The sequence below is a fragment of the Cornus florida genome, unplaced genomic scaffold (assembly GCF_030987335.1).
Source record: "Cornus florida cultivar Cherokee Brave unplaced genomic scaffold, ASM3098733v1 CherokeeBrave_3.0.0_Hap2_Chr06, whole genome shotgun sequence".
Classification (NCBI taxonomy): Eukaryota; Viridiplantae; Streptophyta; class Magnoliopsida; order Cornales; family Cornaceae; genus Cornus; species Cornus florida.
Window position 1 is genome coordinate 30,426,141 of NW_026775576.1, and position 21,185 is coordinate 30,447,325.

Below are 21,185 nucleotides of genomic sequence, written 5' to 3' on the forward strand. Positions count from 1 at the left end.
ATCAAATTCAATATCTTTGCTCGTTTTGGTATGCTAAGGGCTATAATAAGTGATGGAGGAAAACATTTTTGCAATCAATTCTTGAGGCACTTATTCCTTAAGTACTCCATCACTCATAAGGTAGCCACTCCCGACCATCCTCAAACAAGCGGGCAAGTTGAAGTGTCTAACCAAGAAATTAAGCATATTCTTGAGAAAACGGTTAACACCACCGGAAGGATTGGTCAAGAAAGCTAAATGATGCTTTGCGGGCTTATCGGACGGCATACAAGACTCCTATTGGCATGTCTCTTTATAGACTTGTATATGGAAAGCCTTGCCATCTTCCGGTTGAGCTAGAGCATAAAGCCTTATGGGCAGTTAAAAAGCTCAATTTTGACCTTGATAAAGCCGGAGAGAATAGGTTACTCCAATTGAGTGAGTTAGAAGAGTTGAGACACAATACTTATGATAATGCCAAAATCTACAAAGAACGAACCAAAGCCTTTCATAATAAGCATATTGTGAAAAAGTCTTTGGAACCCGGTCAAAAAGTTTGGCTTTTCAACTCTAGACTGAAACTCTTTCCTGGGAAATTGAGAACCAAATGGGAAAGCCCTTATGAAATCATCTCTGTTGCACCTCATGGGGCAGTTGAAATCAAAAACTTGAAAAAGGGCAACATTTTCAAAGTTAATGGTCAAAGATTGAAACCTTACATAGAGGGTTAAGTCTTTCAAAGACATTTTGAAGCTGCACATCTAATTGACCCGATGTATGAGCATATAGAAGATTGCATTGACAAGGAACCAAAAGCCCTTTTTGAGCTTAAACCAACAAGTTCTTCAAAGAACCATTTGTTGGGAAAAGTTCAAAGAACCATTCATCACCCCAATAAGGAGGGGATGCATAACAAGATCTTTGATCCAGGCTAAAAGAGTCCAACGTCTTGCTAGAGACGTTAAAGACTAGCAAAGGCATTCGTAGGGTGTCGAAACCCTATTCCTCCCTCATTTCTATCTTTCATTTCATTTCATGCAAAGTCTAGATACTTGTTTTTGGTTCTCATATGCATTGAAAGGAACTTTGGTGAGGATTGCATGAGCTTTCATGTTATTATTGAGCATTCTGCAAAGTTTGATTAATCTCAAACTTGAGTTCGATCCATCGAACTCCTCTCTGCATCCAACACTTAGAAAAATTTTCACCCTGCAGAAACCTGCATCCAAATTACCTCTTTGTCCCATCGTTCAAAGCAACTCTCAAATCGATCAAGAGATCTTCGATCAATCCAACTTCCAAGTTCGATCGATCTCATGATTCAACACTTAGAAAAATTTTGAGCCTGCAAAAACCTGCATATTTTAGCTCTCTGTCTGATCGTTCGAAACATTCTAAGATCGATTTGAAAGTTCTTCGATCGATCCAACTTCCAAGTTCGATCGATCTCATGTTCCAACACTTAGCCAAATTTTTGAACCAAAAACCTGCATATTTTTGCTCTCTGTCTGATCGATTGAACTCTTGTTCTGATCGATCTCAATTCTCAATTTCATTGTTTGACTTTGTTTTGACTTTCCAATTTTCAAAAATCCAAAAAAAAATTCATTTAAAAAAAAAAAAAAAAAGATGAAGCAGTTTCGATCGATCTGAAATTCTAGTTCGATCGATCGAACTCTTGTGTGACAGTTTTTAAATAGAGGATAAGATCTCATTCTCCCCTATTTCCAAACCCTAGTTCCTACATCACCATATCCTCTCCCATCTCCTCCATCTCCAGTGAGATCTCCATAGTGAGCCAGGTGTCGATCTCTCCCTCTTCTCGGATCTTCTTTTTCTTCACATTTCATTTTATCTCTCCTTTCTTTGCTTCAAGGTAAGATCCGAGACCCCATTATTGATTTCACACCATGATTTGTTAACAGTATGCTTTAAATGTTTGATCTACCCCTATATTCATGATGATTGTTGGCCATGGATGAAATTTTAAACTTTTCATGTTTATATGTCCATTTTCGTCTTTATGCCATAACCATTGTAATGAGTCGCTTTGATTTTTGGGAGTGTGAACCATTTTAGGTAATTGTGATTGATGATTGTTATGTTGATGGGCCCACGAATATGTTTATGTGGATCCCGCGCTCCCACAGTCACAGATCTGTGACTTCTCGTTTTTCACATAACACAGTTCGATCGATCGAACTTGTGCCCCAGATCGATCGAACTTGTGAGATCGATCTCACTTATTTTCGATCGATCCAACTTTTGTGATCGATCTCACTCTTTTTTCTGATCGATCGAATTTCATAAATCTCACACACACGCTTCATTCATCTTGTATTCACTTCATGTTATCCTATCTATGCCCAATGCCTGTGATATTCCACATTGGATGCATTTCATTCTTATATTGCTTGGCATACTTCACATCCTATCACTTGCATGGATTTATATCATATATGTTTTGTCTATCCTATCTGACAAACATATTACTATTGTGCCTTTAATTCATTATTCTAGCACTTAATCCTATTGCAAGATTTCCTTTTTGCAGACCATGACTAAGAATGACAATTCTTCCACTTCAGCCACACCTGAGGCTCATGATCAGATATGTCGCTTAGAGGAGCACCTTCAGAGTTTGGAGGATATGTTGGTTGCTCTTAGAGCTGACATTAGTACCCTTCGTCTGAATGTGATGGCTGCCATTCGAGCTGACATTTCTCACCTCCATACGGAGATCTTGACTGCCATTAATAACTTAGCCAGGGAGATCCGCGGAGCTCCCTCTGCCTGAGACTTCCAGTCTCTTTATCTTTTTATGCTCTCTATCTATGTCATGTGTCTGCTACACTTGTGATACTATTATTTTTACAGCCGGGTCTGTCGGCTTTGACACTGGATGTATTACACTTTATTGTTGTTTTTATCTGTGATGGATGTTGTATGCTTTTATTGATACATCTGCCATTTTAACTCCATCAGGTGCATCACAGTGACTTCAGTGAGAGAGTGCTACCCAATTTCCAGGACCACCCTTATACCTCTCCCATTTCTTTATCTGTTTATCCCCTTTACACTTGCATGTCCACTGTGCACTGATTATCCCATTTTATTATCTGATAAGTTTATCCAAGTGCCAATTTTCAGGACCACAGTTCATCCCAAGTTTGGGGGGGCAATGCCACCCACTTCGGATACTTCAATCCTGATCATTCTTGCTTAGTTACACTGGTATACTCTTTCTTTTATTCTCTCTGCACATTGAGGACATTGTGCAATTTAAGTTTGGGGGGAATGGTGCTCTACAGTGTTAGTTTTAAATTCAAATTTTTAGCATGACTTATGTATTTGAGGGATATTTCTATGATTGGTCCATATCTAGCTATGATTTTGATCTTTTGAGGACTATATTGCTTAAAATTTAAAAATTGCTTGACTTGAGAGTCCAATATGCCTTGTGGATGCCATTTAGGAGTAAATTTTTCGAAAGATTGATATCTTGTTTGCCCTTATGGTCCACATCATCTTGATTTTATGATTGTTTTGAGATTCATTCTAGTATTCTACGCTAGCACAGGCATACACTAGCATTCATTTGTGGGGTACATGCTTTGTTAATTATTGAATTGGTTATATCCCAATTGAGCTAGTAGTGCATTGAAAACTTTCATTCTTGATAAAGGTGGATAACAACCCCTTTTCACTAAGTAGCCGGGATTCTAGCCTCATCAAGTACTGAACTTCTCGTGCCAAAAGGTAGAGGGCCCAAACTCTAGGTTAATAATTGAATACAAAAAAAAAAAAAAAAAAAAAAAATGTTGCAAAAGCAATAAAAGTGAGAACTTCTCTCAAAAAGTGAGAAGTGAGAAATGATTAGATGGAGGTTGTTTTGATTTGTAGCCTAGTTGATTTGAGCTTGTAAGTCCGTAGGGGTGTTTGAACACCTAGTGCCCTAAAGCCGTCTGGTTTGGGAGTCATTGACCTAACGCTCGACCTCATGAATCGCTAGAAAGCTTAATAGATCAACACATTGCACTATACTTCCATCTTTGATCCTCAATAAATAAAATAAGATAAAATAAAATAAAATAAAATGAGTGAAAAGAATAAGTGCACCTAGAACAATAAAGCTTTAATAAAAGATCCACTTTTTGTCTTGATGATCGGTACTAGATTTGTGTGCTAGTTTGAGGGTAAGGATGTGATTAATTCTTTAGTTGGCTTATATAGCAACACATTTGATGCCGGTCCACTCAAAAGGATTCTAGAGTTGTTTTGATTTGCATGATCATTTTCTTGATGTGTGGAGGACCATACTTCCTTGCTTGATGTTGAAATTTTGGGAGATTGCTTAGAAAGGGTTGAAAAATTGCATACTTGAAGTAGTTTTCTCCCAATGTTTGTTTGCAATATTGGTGCCTCTTTTGAAAGAATGAGCTTAATGTTTGTGGGTACCATTTCTGGAAACCCTCACGAGACTTCACTCGTCCACTAGGGGTAACTTAGGGGTTTAAAAGGCTTGTTGCATATGCTAAATGCAATCGCGCTCCCTACGAAAGTGGCATTATCCATTTATTATTTTCTAGATTCATACTCGTATAGTTGTTTATTTCATTCCTTTACTTTTTAGTTCATTGCTAGGAACTAGCAATATTTATGTTTGAGGGTGTGATAAGCACTGAAAAGTGCGTATTTAAACCCCTTAAGCTTAGGCATTCTAGTACCTTTATTTATCTTACTTTACCGTTTTAGATTGATTTCGTATTATTTCCTTTTTCAGGCACTTATCCCGAAAATAAGCTAACTTAGCCAAATAAGAGTTTAATTGAAGCAATTATGGGATTAATCAAAGAAATAAGCAAAGTGGAGAAAGAAGGAAGCAAATGAAGCCAAAGGTGGCAAGCAGCAAAGTTCGATCGATCTAAGTTCAAGGTTCGATCGATCGAACAATGATCGATCTCAGCACTTCAGGATAGATCCAAGCCTTAACCTAAAAGCATAAAGTTCCAAAAGTTCGATCGATCCAACACCATCCTTCGATCGATTGAACACTTTTGTCCTTATTCAAATGATTGATCCTATCCACAGCTATACCACCCACTAACCACTTTTGTCCTTTTCCCATAAATATCTCGGATTTGTCTTTTTCCAAAAAGCTCAGCCAGTTGGATTGATCCAGCCTAAGTTCGATCGATCTCACTTACTTTCGATCGATCCAAGTTCAAGATTCGATCGATCGAACTTCCTCTAGTGCGAAAAAGTTAAAATTCCATCTCATTGAAAGTTGTCATTTATCCAATCATTAGGAAATATTGTGTGCACGACCCCAGCTCATTTTCGGTGTCATTTTGACCTACCTATATAAGGATAAGGATTGCTTTTACAAAGGAGGAGGCAACATTATTTTTATATCATCTCTTGGAGAGGAAGTTTAGAGGAGAAGGAGGCTAGAGACACCATTGGAGACTCTTCATCAACAAGGAGCAGATTTCAATCATGGAATTAGCCCTTGAGGGTTGGAGCATCATCACCATGAGTGGCTAGACATCCTCTTGGGGCTAGAGTTAGCCCCAAGTATACTTTCTATATCTTAATCTTGTCTATTATTGAGGGATTAGTGTTGTAATTAATGTTTTGACACTTTTATACATATAGATCTTGTTTATTCAATGATTTATGTGGTTTAATGTTTCCAATCAATCATTTCATTCTATCCATATGTCTATGTATGCTAGAATACATGTTCATGTGTTTACCTCTATTTCTTGTGTAATTGATGCATGTCTATGTGTATTAATGCTATGGATTTTGGGATTGTCAAAACATTGCGCTTAAAAGAATGCTCTTGTGATTTTCTAGATGGTCCATGCTCATTTCTTGATGGATTATGCCTCTCCCTTAGCCTAGTTAGTTTAATTTCATACCACTAGTTTAATTGTAGTGTAGTGATAACATAATTGTTAGATGAGATGACAATTCATGCTAGTTGTTTGATGTTCCATACTTTTGAATGCAAGTAGCATATGTCTCTAACCTTGTGATGTGTTAAAGGATTAATGACTTGCTAGATATGTTTTGCTTCTCACATGCTATTTAGACAATATATACTTAATTGCTAGATATATTGTGTTTTTCACATGTTGATTAGACAATGTATGCTTAAATTAGTCATCCTTGCTAATTGAATCAACCAAGCACACACACACAAATATTGCAACACACTTTACCCTCATTAGTCACTAGTTGGAAGTGTAGAAAAGCATTACTTGGTGGTGACCTCTAAACCCCAAGATCTCTCTCTCTCTCTCTTGCTTACTCTTGTTACATTCAATCACTTAGCTTAATTTAGTTGCTCTCTAGTTTACTTAACCAACCAACCATTTGTTGATCACTCGACCTACTGACCCTAGTTGCATTTTCACATTCAAGTACGACTCCAATCCCTTGGGACGACCCCTTCTCACTCATACTACATAGTATAGGTGTTAAGCGGTATATAAATTTAACTATGATGCCCACTTGACACTAATTTCCAAACTCAAAGTGTTATGCATTATTTTGTGCACACCTAGGGTCGAGCCACCAGCCATCACCGAATTTAACCACGAACTGAGTTTGGTTTCGCCGACACTAGGAGCTCGTTGTTGCTTTATTGTCGCTTGGGAACACGCCGATATGAACTGGGTTTCGCTACTTGGAGCTTTACCGAAAAAAATGAAAGCTTATGTTCAAAGCTTGAGAAAGATGGATTCTGGTTTCGCATAGGTAGGTCGAAGACGTCGCCGAAGCTTGTACGTGGATAATCATGAAACTTCCAAACAAACTCTCAGTCCTGCCGTTCATCACTGCCAATATGGGTCTTGATGCGTCGATGATGAACTGGGTCTGCATGCATGAAGTTTCGTAAAGTTTGCTATACTATTCGTTGTCGCCGGAAATGAACTAGAGCACGCCAAATGTATACATTAGAAGTTCGTTGCTGGGTGTTTGATGGAGCACAATGATGACACTTACTAGGTCTGTCTTGACCTTCTCGATCTCTCGGTTCATCGCTGCAAGTTGGTCTAAACAGAAGGAATGTCGCCGGAGATGAAACTCGTCGTCGTTAGTACTAATGGAAGCTGTTGTTCATAGACTAAGCATCAACTACCCAACGGTAATGACCAAGCTGTTGTATAAAGCCAAACTAGAGTCAACAATTCTTGTAGCTCGCTGAACTATATCTCAACGAAATGGGTCTACTCGTTTCATGAAACGTTGATGGAAAGGAGTGCACCGGACAGACTGAACTTGTCGGTTTTAATGGACATTTGAACTGGGTACGTCGTCATCGGAGTGGGTCTTGACAACTTAATGTTCTTGTTCACTGTTGGGTCTACAACCCGCTCAGAGATGATAGGTCACTGAAGTTCTCCAGTCTTCCGTTCCCTCCCTACGATGACAACCACCAAGACGAAAAAGAAGAAGGCCAAAGCAATTTGAAGAAGAAGAAGGGCCAAACCCTTTTTAGTCATTTCACAAAATATTATTATTTATATATATATTATAAAATGTGTTGCTAGGGGCATTTTAGTCTAATTATATCATAAAATGTGTAAAAATGACCTATTTGTACAAATATCATTGTTTAGGGGTGTTTTTTGCACGTGAGGGGTGCAATATGCACCGTAAACATAATATAGGGTGTTTTTTGCACTTAACCCTATTTCTTATTTGAAAACATTTTAATTTTTTTTTTTCAAATCTATTTAACATTTGACATAAAATTTAATATTTAGAATTTATAAATTGAAAAAAGATTCTAATTACTAAGAAAATATTAAGCATATTGGAAAAGTGAAACGAAAAAATTAATTTTAAAAAACAGAAATAATATTTGGACAAAAAAATTAGTTTTAACTTAACAGGAGCATAACAGAAAGACTATGCTTTTTAAAATTTATATGCAAATTAAAATTTTTATAGTACTTATTGATATTTAAACCCCAAAAAGCATGTAAGATTTATAAATAATTTTTTTAGATTTATGATACCTTTGTCTCCACCCTATAACACGTGGCATACACTCTCTCTTTAGTCGAGTGGGTCTAACCTTTTTCCCTTTCGTCTATGCGTTTTCTCAACCAGTTAAGTACATACAGTACTCGTCTATTTCGGAGGGTGATTTTATTTTTTTGTGAGAGAGAAAATATATTTTAGAGAGAGAAGGTGTGGAGCTGTATAGCACATGGCTTCGTTGCCGCTGGGACCTCACCATCCTCCGGACCATGACCCCTTGAAGCTAGCGCTTCGCCGGCCGGAGATGGACTCCGAAAAGGTATTTTCCGGCAACTCTCCTTTTCCAGGCGACCTCTCAATCCTCGCCTTTTGTTTTCTGGAGCAAATTTGAGCTCAATCATGTCTAATTTTCTTCAATCTAGCTGGAATTCTTCAATTTTCACCCGATCTTGCTGTTCTTATACTATTTTTTGACGATCGAAGAGATTGTATGATTTATGTTAGGTGGTCTGGGCTCTCTATACAGTTCAGCTGTGAGGTGCTCTTAGACGTGAATTTGGAGTTTTCTCGTAGCTTCCATCAACAGCTGATAGAGATAGCACTACATTTTTGTTTCTGATTGTTATGCACTTAATGCTGTTATTCAAAATTATTACTGGTATTTATGAGCAATGATTTGTTGTTTTTCTTAGCCTATAGGAATCATAGTTTTTGATGTTCTTTTACTGTTTATTTTGTGTTTCTTTGCTCATGAAGTCTTGAACTCGTTATGGTCTTCCACTCATCTTTGAGATATTTGATCTTTACCAGGGTCTTCTTGTGATACAATGTTTGTTGTCTGCACTTATTTAGGTTTTAGGGTTTGGTACGGTTTGGGTTTCTACTCAAATTCTGCCATAGTTGTTAAAACTTTTTGCTCTTTTTTCTTTAGTTTGGTTGTTGTGCTTCAATTGGTTTTGGTTAGCTTCATGCAGTTGGTGAGATTTGATTCTATTTAAATAGTCTATTGTTTCAAATGCAAGCTTTCCAGCCTGTGATGCTTTCTTGTAGCCTGTGGTTATATCATATATTACTTTTCCTATGCATATCTCTTTAGTTCTTCTTGTTATTGCTTTAGTTAACTTCTCATCCTGAAAGCATAACATAATAATTTGGAGGATCTGTTATGGTAGTCAAGTCAACTTTTTTAGGCTAATTAGTGTGATGGGAAGTTATTGTTGTTTCTGCATCTTCTTCAGTGCCAATTTTGGTTTGCTGTTGTTATCAAGGATGCGATTTCTATGATGCTTTGTTAATGTACTTTGTATTTGTCTAATCCTCTGGTTTGGTTTGCATTGCAGGAAATGTCAGCTACTGTCGTTGAGGGGAATGATCAAGTTACTGGTCACATCATTTCCACTACCATTGGAGGCAAAAATGGTGAACCCAAACAGGTTAGGACTAGATTTTTTGTTTCCAGTTTTATTGGCTATTATTGTTGACCATGCAATATGCTGTCCTTCCCTTATTTCCTTTTTAATTTTGATTCTTGTTAAAAAAAAAGTATATGACTTGAAATTTCTGCACGCATTCTCTCCTTAGCATAGGTTGTATCACATATTAATTGTTGAAAGATATAAAAGTATTCTCCAATATTAATTTTTTAACACATCTTGTCTGAAAATCTGAGAAGTTAATTTGGTGAGGAGAAGATAAGGGGATGGTTATTTTCATTTCTTCTATTTCAGAAAGCTGAGGTTTTTATAATGCTTTTTGCAGACCATTAGTTACATGGCAGAACGTGTTGTGGGTACGGGATCATTTGGAGTCGTGTTTCAGGTTCCACAATCCTAGACTTATAACTACTGAAATTCCATCATTGGTTTTACTATCCAATGGTCTGATGTCATTGTCATCTAGGCAAAATGTTTGGAAACTGGAGAGACTGTGGCTATAAAGAAGGTACTGCAGGACAGGCGGTATAAAAACCGGGAGCTTCAGTTAATGCGCTTGATGGATCACCCAAATGTGGTTTCTTTGAAGCACTGTTTCTTTTCAACAACAAGTAAAGATGAGCTTTTCCTAAATTTGGTCATGGAATATGTACCTGAGACTATGTATCGGGTTCTGAAGCATTACAGCAATGCAAATCAAAGAATGCCACTCATCTATGTGAAGCTCTACACTTATCAGGTTTGACTTCTTCTTCTGTTCTGATTTAATTTTATCATCCTTTTATTTTCTGTAACATTATAGATTGATGCTTGACAGATATTTAGGGGTCTAGCTTATATTCATGCTGTTCCTGGAGTTTGTCATAGGGATGTGAAGCCTCAAAATCTTCTGGTATGTTAGTCTCTTTCTGCTTTTCCTGTCCGAGTTGAAATATGTATATGAACTATGTTAGTCTCTATCTGCTTTTCCTGATTGAGTTGGAATATCTATATGAACCTGTATTTTGCTTAATCTGCAGGTTGATCCTCTCACGCACCAGGTCAAGCTTTGTGACTTTGGAAGTGCAAAAGTTCTGGTACGTGTATGCCTCGTCAATTATGCTTTACTTTCTATATGATCCGTATATGTAACTGAAAAGTTAAGAGAAGTCATTTATGTCAAAGTGGTTCAAAGTAGATGAATGAGTGTTTAATTAAGCCCACTGGTGTTCCTTTAGTTGTTCTATGCAACTGGAAGTTGAAAAATTTATTCACAACCTATGATAATGGGCAATTAATATCTGAATCATATGATGACTTATGCAAAGCTTGCATGGATATACCATTAGGTGAGAGTTCTAGTCATGCAATATGACATGTCAGGTTGTACTAGCAATGCCATCTTTGAATTATTTTCCCACATTACCAAAAAACATTAAAAAAAATCTTCGAATTCTTTCCCCCCCTTTTCAATAACATACAAAATTGTGAAGTCCAAAGCATCTGAAATTTGCAGTTTTGGAAATGGAATTAATTTGTGGAATTTTATTGAGCCTAACTTTATTCCAAGTATACTGGCTAATATAAGGCTGGATGTCTAATTGTTTGACTATATATTTCGTTTTCATTTATTGCCCATAAGATTTTTATATGGGTCCTTCCCAAATCTGGGGTTGTGAATGTACCAACTCTCATTTCATTTAACTTAATGTGCCTAAGCTATTCTGGTTGCCTGGTTTCAGCTCGGTTGATACTTGGATTTTCTATTATCATGACATATTTGTAATTTGCATTCATTTGCTAATATATCTATGAAAGCATAAACTTTTTATTTTATAATGTAACATGGTATGAACAACCCCCCAACCCCCTCTTCGGTTTGGATGTTATGTTATTGGTTTTTGGGAACATTCATTTGTGGATTTAGGGTTTCATTAGTACTACTTAGTTGGGAACAATCCAAACTGTGCTAAGTTGACTGAAGTTGTACAAGGTTCTGCAAAACTATATCAAGCTAGAGTAGTGCCTTTTTTTTTTTAAATAATAAAAAATAAGCAAGTTTGGGCTTGAGCTTGCTACGCAAATCTATATCAATATCAACGTGTTTATAGTTCTGTGCATTATCAAATTAATTATATATATATATATACATTTTGCTGTACCATATGCATTTGTCAGGTACAGAAAGTTGGTTTGAAAACTTTGTTTAAGAGGCACGTTATTCCAAATTGGGATTTCTGTAAGAGTTAAAATTCATGATTTATCAGAATCACAAATCTTGCATTTAAACATATTTGTATAATTTTTAGATCATGTTGTCTCTTTAAGCCTGCATGTTTTTTAATTATCCAGATCGGGAATAGAAAATTTCAAATAATAAGATTAGGTGACCCCCAAATAATCTTAAAGTCTCATGATTCACGAATACTGACAAGTTTCTTTCTTCTTTTGTTGCTTTCATATAAGTACTCAATTTCTCACATGAGCAGGAGTGTAGAATTGAACAGCTCTATGGGTGGATTATGATATCTTATTTATTGCATGTGAATAGTTTGTTACATGTCTAATTATGTTTTTATGACAGTATGATTGTTTAATGGTACTCTTTTTGAGAATAAAGGGTGCGTGTGGCTGGAAAGTGAATGGGGGCATTGGAATGGCATAAGAGGGTTAACTGGGCAGCTACTGTTCCCATTGTTGGTATGTATTTGGAATGACACTTGGCTTGGAGGTGAAGTTAGGGCTGTATTACCTAACTTGTGTTTGGTTCGGGTGGTCAGTTTCCAGAGACCTTATAAGGGTGATGCTATTTACTATGTAGTTATAATGTATAACCTGTATGTGTCGATCAGGTACTTCACTCTTGTCATGACAGGGAGAGGTTTTGGCTAGAATTCTATTTTAAACCCATTGGTCCGTGGGGAAAAAAATATCACGAATTCCCAAAATCAAAGTTTTCAAAGTTCCTTAATGTTGGAATCATAGGTTAAAATGAAGTGATACTTTTACTTATCCCAAAAAATAAAATAAAATAAAATAGAATAAAAAATGAAGTGATAGGTTTGAAATTATGTGGCATAAATCTTGGTTTGCTGTTGGAGGTCTGGCAGTCCATGTTTCAATGCATGATTACTTAAGAGCATCCAACAAATAAGAAACAAATCTTTTCCATAATTCCTTGGTTGGAAATACCGATCCTCAACTTCTGTGATGAAATAAGCTCAAAAAGAGTAAACCTCCTTGAAAATTTTCTTCTTGAACTTTTGCCCATGTAGGATATATCATTTTCTTTATCCTATCAAACCACCTCCTCCAGAAATTTGAAAACAGCAATATGTAGAATCACTTGCCCGTAACTTTTCAATCCTACCGCACCCGTTGTATATATATATTTGTCTTATTCATGTATCAACTGGGACTCCAAGTCACTCAAAAGTTTATTTGCTGCTTCTTTGTGGGGGCTATGGAGAGAGAGAAGTGCTAGACTCCATGGGAATAATGCTCCTCAATCCCCTGGAACAGTGGCTAGACTCCAGCATGCTTCTATTCATGATATACTTAAGTAGTTTTTTGTTTCAGTTGTTTGTTTTGTATTGGAAATGGGCTTTCTCAGCATATACTTTGTGTTTTGTGATCTGATTTGTTCTCATTCCCGAGGGTATGCCCTCTGTGCACCTGTAATTCATTTATGAAAAAAAAAAAAAAATGGGACTACAAGTCATTCTCAAAACTGCATGAGTGCTCGAACTTCTTGTATGTGCAAATGAATTAACATTGATCAAATGGTATAAAATAATAAAAATGCAAAGATTTTGAACTCTTATTGATATTGTAAAAATAACAAATTGCATAAATCTGATATAGTACTTCTTTATATGTGGTTGTATGTGCTGTCATACATGTAACATGCATCAATGAGCAACGATCCTGAATAATGCTAATCCTATGTGTCAGCTTGGTTTACAAACCTGTGTTCGCACATGAGTATGCTATAGTTGATTATTGTTAAATGATTTTGGGGGGAAGCTGTGTGTTCAAGTTGAGCATTGTGCAGCATCACTCCTATTTAAAATGTTATATTGGTTATAGTGATTTTGGGGGAAAGCTGTCATACATGTAATGTCACACTAGGTGTTATAGTGGTTTTATTTTGTTGGTCCATCTTTCTCCTTAAAAATTGTCCGAATGATTATTATTGGAGCAAATTGAAGTGCACAATTTGAGTTCTTATATTTGCAAATGCATCTGGATTTTCAGCTGCATGGAATGGATGCACACTTTTTTTATTTTTAGAAGGACAGGAGGGTGGGGGTGGAAGGTGTCAATTTACTATTTTCTCTCTCTACTTGAGGCTCATATGTTTTGCAAATTTGACAATGTTCAAACAAATTGACCATATTAAATTGTTTTGGTGACACAATTCTATTGTAGATTTTCAGGTTATGTAAATCTCTCTCTCTCTCTCTGTGTATGCGTGCGCAGGTGCAAATGTGCCTGTTTGGGTCCTTGGGGAGGAGGGGGAAGGCTAATGGGGATGAATTATTCTGTGCGCATTATTTCATGGAAACCTGTTCCCATCTTACTAATAGAATAGAATGCCCGTATAGGATTTATTGATTCACTTATTGTGGTATGTTGTCCTTGTGAATATGTCATGACTGTTTGATGGAGATCTTGATGAGCCGTGTGGTTTACATACTTGCTATAGGTGTAGGTGTAGAGGATGATTTCAGGATTTCTTTTATATTTTATTTTTCTCATTTCTTTAGGGTTTGGTAGTAGAGTTTGATAAGGATTTTACTTGGTGCCTATATATATGTGGTTGTGAAACTGAGTGAGACACATTTTGATGATTATTGATAATTGAGATTGTCTTCTCCCTAATTTTTGTCTTCTTTCTAATTCTCTCTATTCTGCTTCTCTTCTCTCTCCTGTTCAACATTTTGTTGCTTGTATTCCTAAATTTGTGAACCATTTTTTTTTTTCAGTAATGTCGTTAATTGGATATTGGAACTGTATTTTGAGCCTTTCTATCAAACATGTTTATTGCAGTCACTCTGAAACTTAGTTTCAGAAAAAAAACATGTTCCCTTGAAACTAGTTTTTGAAGCTTTCATGGAACTTCTAAGAAATATTAAGAGAGACCACTAGATAATGTTCCAGAAACATCTGGATCTCATGAAACTTTTAAGAACACTTACAAAATTTTAGGAAACTTGTGAGCTTAATTTTCAAAGATGCCCTGTTTCTTTTAAAGTAACATGTTTTACAGATGAAATACTTTTCATGCAAATTTGTTTACAGAAAAAGATCACGTTCCTTTTTATTTTCTGGTCTTTTTGTTGTGTATTAAAATTAGTTTATTATTTCTTAGAAAATGCATGAGCTATACTGTATATATATAAAGGAGAAAATAGGCATAGATCGGTATATAGGCATGTATGCAAATCAGCATATATGTAGATGTGCATTTTATGTAAGTGTCTAAACATGTAATCATTGTGCATTTTATATAAGAGTGTGTAGGTGCATGTATATATACTTTATGCACATGTAATTGTATAGACATGCACACAGAAATATACATATTTATTGTTCGGGAATTTAAGTTTCTAAAGTATATCTGGAAAATGACTTATGAAAGAAACGAGTCCTTAAGCCATTTTCAGGTTTTGCAAGATATTTTCATTTTTTTCTGAAACTGTTGTAAAACATTTAAGAGGCAGCTGGATACTGAAAATATCATTAAAAAGGAGCAAGAATTTTTTAATTATTCTCTAAAGTTTACATTTCTATTTATAACACACTTTCTGTTAAAGTTTTTTAGTTTCTATACAAGGTTCCAGTTGCCACTTAATTTCTTATTGTTACATTTCCTTGTACTTTGAACAGCAATTCTAGCTTTGTGTCCATTTCTTTTCCTGATTTCATTCCCATTCTGTGTCTATTTCTTAGCATTTGTATATTTGGATTGAGTTTCTTATTCTCTCTTGTTTGTTTCGTGCATTCTTGTGCTACCTTGTTACATGCTCACGCTTTCTAAGTTCTTCAGTCATCTATGTTTAGCCTCTTCTTTCCTTCTTTTCTTTCACTTTTAGTTTTGAGAGCATTGAGCGGAAGAGATAATCTTGCATTTCTTCTAATATATTATGGCATTTACATGTGTAAAATTATTATTTGAGACATTTTTCATGGCTCGTGTTCCATCTTTGTGTGCCTGTTTATTAAATATTATGCTTCGTGGTGATAATCTTTTCATTCAATCTAACCATAAAACATTGTATTACTAGATGTATGTAATCTTTTAATGGGGAATCCAAATCTTACTACTTTTTTGATCTTTACTAACCACACTTCCTAAACATATTGCCGCATTTTGTTTGTTCACTCTTCACCTGCATTTAAGTATGACAGTTTTGCAAGTATGTTATTTTCACCAACATTTTTGTGGTAATCAGGTCAAGGGAGAAGCAAACATATCATACATATGCTCTCGTTACTACCGGGCTCCGGAACTCATATTTGGTGCAACAGAATATACAACATCAATTGATATCTGGTCGGCTGGTTGTGTCCTTGCTGAGCTTCTTCTGGGGCAAGTTAGTGCTTTGTGGATTCTATCTGTTTCTTTCATTATCCTGAATACTATTGGAAGTTTATTTATTCAATTATTGTTGTACTTATCGAAAAAAAAAAAAAAAAAAAGAAAGTTTATTTCTTCAATTATTTTTTGCTTACTTTACGTAGTTTCAAATTTTATCTTAGCCATTGTTCCCCGGAGGAAATGCAGTGGACCAACTTGTAGAGATTATCAAGGTGCTCCCACATTTCATGGGTTGACTTCTCTATGGATTACAACTCTGATAATCATATGATTACTTGTACTGACTTCAGAACCTTTTTACCAGGTTCTTGGGACTCCAACTCGAGAAGAAATTCGCTGCATGAATCCAAATTATACTGATTTTAGGTTTCCTCAGATTAAAGCTCACCCATGGCACAAGGTATGCAATTTGATTTTTATCTCAGGTACAAGTTTCTTTGTGGTTTTCTTAAAGTGGCTTTAGTTTGAAGATTAATTGTGATTCTTTGTTTCAGGTTTTCCACAAACGGATGCCTCCTGAAGCAATTGATCTTGCTTCGCGGCTCCTTCAATACTCTCCAAGTCTGCGCTGCACCGCCGTGAGTTTCATATTCGCCTTCTCTTCATTAAGTTTTATCATTTTTCTCTCTAGATATAGCCTGTGATCACCATGAACTATGTTTAACAACACTAACAACTTGGATGGAAACCTCTCTCTTGTAAATTTCCTAAACTTTTTGCCGCCTTTGTTGTATTTTCAAGATCCTTTTCTTTTTCTTTTTTCCAGTCAGTTCCTTTACTTTTTCAAACTAATATATTTAAACCTTTGATAATTGCTGCTCTCACAGTTGACTTGGTGTTTTTCTTCCTGCAGCTAGAAGCATGTGCCCATTCTTTCTTTGATGAGCTCCGGGAGCCCAATGTCCGTCTTCCAAATGGTCGTCCTTTGCCCCATCTTTTCAACTTCAAACAGGAAGTATGCCTCCTAAATATTTACTATTTTGCCAATTAAGGAAAAGCGAATCTTCATATTGTTTCATGTGTGTGAACCTATCCCCTTCTAATTCTTCCTTTCAAATTGATGCGTAGGTTTTGTTGCCTATTCCCTATGCCTTTTTTTTTTTTTACTGTGGTATAAATGATGAGCAGTCTGCCTGTAGAAGTAGAATCTACCCATAATGAATCCTCAGATTAAATATCATGCTAAAGATAATTAAGGCGGTTAGTTGTTGGTTTGGTACAGCTATATGGTTGATTATGCACTGTGGTAATAATATGGGCAAGTATGCTCCGATTACTGAATTTTTGCCTTTGACATCTTGCTCTTGGATATCTCTAAAGAGAGCTTAGCAATGAAACTAGAAATGTGAAGAATGCTTTAGATTCGAAGTAATTAGTCGAAGTAAAACTGAGTATATGGAATGTAAATTTAATAAAGATTCTCGGACATTGATAATCTATCTAATGATAACACTCCAAAACCAAAAGATTACTCAAAACAATTATTTTCGCTACCTAGGATCGATAATCCAAAATGATGGAGCGACAAATAGTGATATAACTAGTAGAATTGGAGAGTGTTGGACAAATTGGAGACAAGCAGTGGCCCGGTGGGATATTATGTTATAAAAAAATAATACATAGGGTAAGAGGAAAATTTTCTAGAACTGCTATTACACCATGTTGTATGGAGCAGAGTGTTGGGCTCTTAAAAGAAACAAGAACAATGTAGATGAGGATGCTAAGATAGATGAGTGGAGTGACTAGAAGGGATATGATCACTAATGAAAGTGTGACATAGAAATTAGGTATGGCACCCATTGGTAAGAAAATTAAAGAGAGTAGGCTTTGCTGGTTTGGACACATACATTGAAGACCTAGTGACGTGCCAATTGAATGAGGGAGACTAGTTGTAATAGAAAGTAAGAGGAGAGGGCGATCAAAGATAACATAGGATGAGATTATTAAAAATGACTTTAAAAAGTTAAATATAATAGGTGAAATGGTATGCAACAAAAAAGATTGGAAAGAGAATTCATGTGGCCGACCCCATTCATATGGGGGATTTAGTCAAGGATGATGACGATATCATCCTCATCACTTTGTTGGGATTGAATATCAATATATTACACACGCACATACCGTTGGAGTATTGCAACACTTTAAATATTTATCACTATTGCTTAAATGAACCTTATTATATTTTTTTATCATTTTTTTAAGGGTACAATGACCCCTGCTGAGATTTATGTATTTTATTTAACCAATCAACTAAAGAGGTAAATTTCATAATATATATAATATTCATATTTAGCATTTGATAATAAATATGAATTACATTTGAATGATACATGTAATTAAAAATTAAAATACATTTAAGGGACATTTAATTAAAATGTAGTTAAAATAATATTTATTTATTTAAAACAAATTAATAATTATTGTTTAGAATAATTTAATTAAATAAATTACAATTTTAATTTTAGTTTTAGGGTTAGGGTAACTACCACTACACTGCCCGCCACCACCAACACCAATCCACAACACCGCCACCCCAACCCTCCATGTTCAATCCCCACCAAAATTACCACTGATCTCACCTCTCATCTTCCCCGTCTCCACCACAGCCACCATTACACTAAGAAATACATTGGAATCCTCTAAATGGAAAAAACCGTCACCCAAATCTCCAAACCAAAATTCTACTCTAATCGAATTCCTGATCAAAACCAGACTCTAATTTAATTCCTGATCAAAACCAACCCACATGGAAACGCCATTGACAGTGTCCTCCATTGATCAACTTCCATTGACCCTCAAGCTTATTATAGCCAATGGCACAAAAAACACAATCCAAAATCTCCGACATATAGATGGTGACTTTGCAGTCTCTGGCTTACACCAACATCAAAGACCTCTTGCCGGCCTCACCGCTGTCGGTCATTTCGCTGATGTACAACCGGTATGCTTTGGGGGTTCTTCAACAACATCGTGCTAGCAACGATCAGAGGGTTGTTTTCGGAGGGAGACACAAATAATGGAGAAAATCAGCCTTGCCCTCTCCAATTTTCCTCCCCGACGCAATCAAAATGGTTCAATTGGGTTCGTGGTGGTACAATGGTATCTTCAATGCTAGATGATGAGATCAGTAGCTCCTGATGAGATCGTCGTGGTTTGATTCCATGAAGGGTTTGTATGTTCAATTGGGTGGCAGTGATGGTGGTGTAAGTGGTGGGGGTGGGGGTGATGGTGGTGGAAGTGGTGGTGATGGGGTGGCAGTGATAGAAGTGGAGATGAAAGAGGGAGAACTGAGGGAAGAAGAGCGATGGGAGAGATGGTTGTGGTGATGGCGGTGGGAGGAGGCGGCGTGGGTAGAGGCATTGGTGGAGAGGAGAGAAAAGGAAGGGAAAAAAAAATTGTTTTTTCATTAACGTAGGCAAACCGGTAATTTGATATAGCCAGATACTTGCTTTTTTGACAATATCATAATTGGGGCAAAAGGTTAAAATCACTCCAAAATGTAACCAGAACAGTAGAAGGGAGGTCATTGCAAAAAATTGGCAAAGATTTTCGCCGAATGCAAATAGGCCAAACCTCAAGTGAGGTGATTGTAGTTTTTATTTTTATTTTTATTTTTAAATTTGAGACAGTTAAATATATACTTTGTATGGAGATTTGTGTTACATGGACTCGAGTACATATATCGGGTGCGGGTGTCTAAATGTCTGGCCATAATTCCAAATGTTAGGATACGGTGGATCTGGCTTGAAACGTGTTCAAAAGTTTATGGATATGTAAACACTTCGTATGTGTTATAATATATGATGCTATTTCTTACAGACATATTCGTTAGAATTTGAATAAAATGGAATGTAGTGGGAAGAAAAAGGTTATCATCTATCTCAACTTTTTCTTCTTCTATTATCCCATTCCCATGTAGATGATTCAAATATCTGATTTGAATTTGTCAGAAACATATGCCGTACCCCTTACCCAATTTTGTTGTATGGCACTGGTTAAGCGAAATAGGAAAATTCAGTACTAGTAAAGTTTTGGATTAGTTGACAATAAAAGATGAGGTCTTAAGGTGGTGATCACAGTACATTGATCCTATACGAGTCTTTTAGTGATGTAAGAATAGTATTTTCTTACACCATGTGTATTTTGATCCATGATCAATGTTTTCTTTGGTCATCTGTAAGTTGTTGGGGGAGAAGGATTGATAACATTAATATAGTTGTAATCAAGTCTGAAGTGATTGTTGATTGTCTAACTTATAATTGTTTTTCCTTTGGTACCATTCTTCCCCATCTGGTTGTAGTTAGCTGGAGCTTCACCTGAGTTGATCAACAGGCTGATACCGGAGCATGTCCGGCGGCAAGTTGGCCTTAGCTTCTGTCATCCGGCCGGGACATAAGCCAGTTGATGTAATGTGGAATCAACTCTTTTGCCAGTCGATGGATGTGGAACTGATTGTTAGCCAGTGTTTTGTATCACCTGGTGTTTTGGATTAAGTAACCAGCGGTTGTCCTTGCCCAGCATATGCATATATTTGCTCTTCAGCTGAACCAGGAATTGGGTGATTCTGTTACCATGTCATAGCTAAAGAAAACTTTTCACCGCCACTGTACATTGTTTTGATCCTGAAGATTTCAAGAAAGCTGGGAGTAGAAATTGTAATGTTACTATTCATGTTTAGCTGGAAAGATAATATGATGAAACAGCAAGGGCAGTTAGAGCTCTTTGTAGTCTGGGTTGTTTTTACTTGAATGGTCATGTTTCTACTTATTCTGTTTGTTTTTGTGGCTTGTACAGTTGTACTACTCAATTTTACTGCCCTTTTTTCTTTTTTCTTTTTTCTTTTTTTTTTTATATTAAAAAAATGTGTTTTGTATTGGCAAGATGGTGCTACAAGAGAGGAGGGTGTGGTGCCATTGGGTAGAGGCAGCTCCAATGGAACAACCAGGTGCTTGTGGTTTTTTAGTATAAGATGGTGTATGGCATTGTATCAGCTGGTCTTGGGGTACTTGCTGATTACGATGAAACCAGGAGTTTAAGCATTTTTAGCCAGCCATGGGCAAAACCAATCACAACTTGAGGTCTTTAAAAGTCACTTCTGGAATCATGTTTCATGGTCAACTCATACAACTTCTTGAGGACAAAAGATAACGGCTGCTAAAATGTTGCAGGATTTTATGTAGACTATTGTG

General features: G+C 36.3%; 1 protein-coding gene across 1 annotated transcript; it reads left to right on the forward strand.

The window, feature by feature from the left end:
- The first annotated feature begins 8,129 nt into the window (after nucleotides 1–8,129).
- LOC132311266 (shaggy-related protein kinase eta-like) lies at nucleotides 8,130–20,783 on the forward strand. The gene is made up of 12 exons (XM_059809103.1): nucleotides 8,130–8,299; nucleotides 9,321–9,413; nucleotides 9,739–9,798; nucleotides 9,880–10,152; nucleotides 10,231–10,305; nucleotides 10,433–10,489; nucleotides 15,851–15,991; nucleotides 16,158–16,208; nucleotides 16,301–16,396; nucleotides 16,491–16,574; nucleotides 16,850–16,951; nucleotides 20,297–20,783. Exons 1-12 carry the CDS (start codon nucleotides 8,210–8,212, stop codon nucleotides 20,390–20,392), a joined length of 1,218 nt encoding a protein of 405 aa, XP_059665086.1. The 5' UTR covers nucleotides 8,130–8,209; the 3' UTR covers nucleotides 20,393–20,783.
- Nucleotides 20,784–21,185: the final 402 nt, after the last annotated feature.

What these genes read in the sequence shown, in the direction of transcription:
- LOC132311266 (XM_059809103.1), top strand. Translation starts at nt 8,210, where the DNA reads ATGGCTTCGTTGCCGCTGGGACCTCACCATCCTCCGGACCATGACCCC. An exon ending in CGGAGATGGACTCCGAAAAG is followed by an intron (nt 8,300 to 9,320) that starts GTATTTTCCGGC and finishes TTTGCATTGCAG; the next exon opens with GAAATGTCAGCTACTGTCGT. An exon ending in CAAGTCTGCGCTGCACCGCC is followed by an intron (nt 16,575 to 16,849) that starts GTGAGTTTCATA and finishes TTCTTCCTGCAG; the next exon opens with CTAGAAGCATGTGCCCATTC.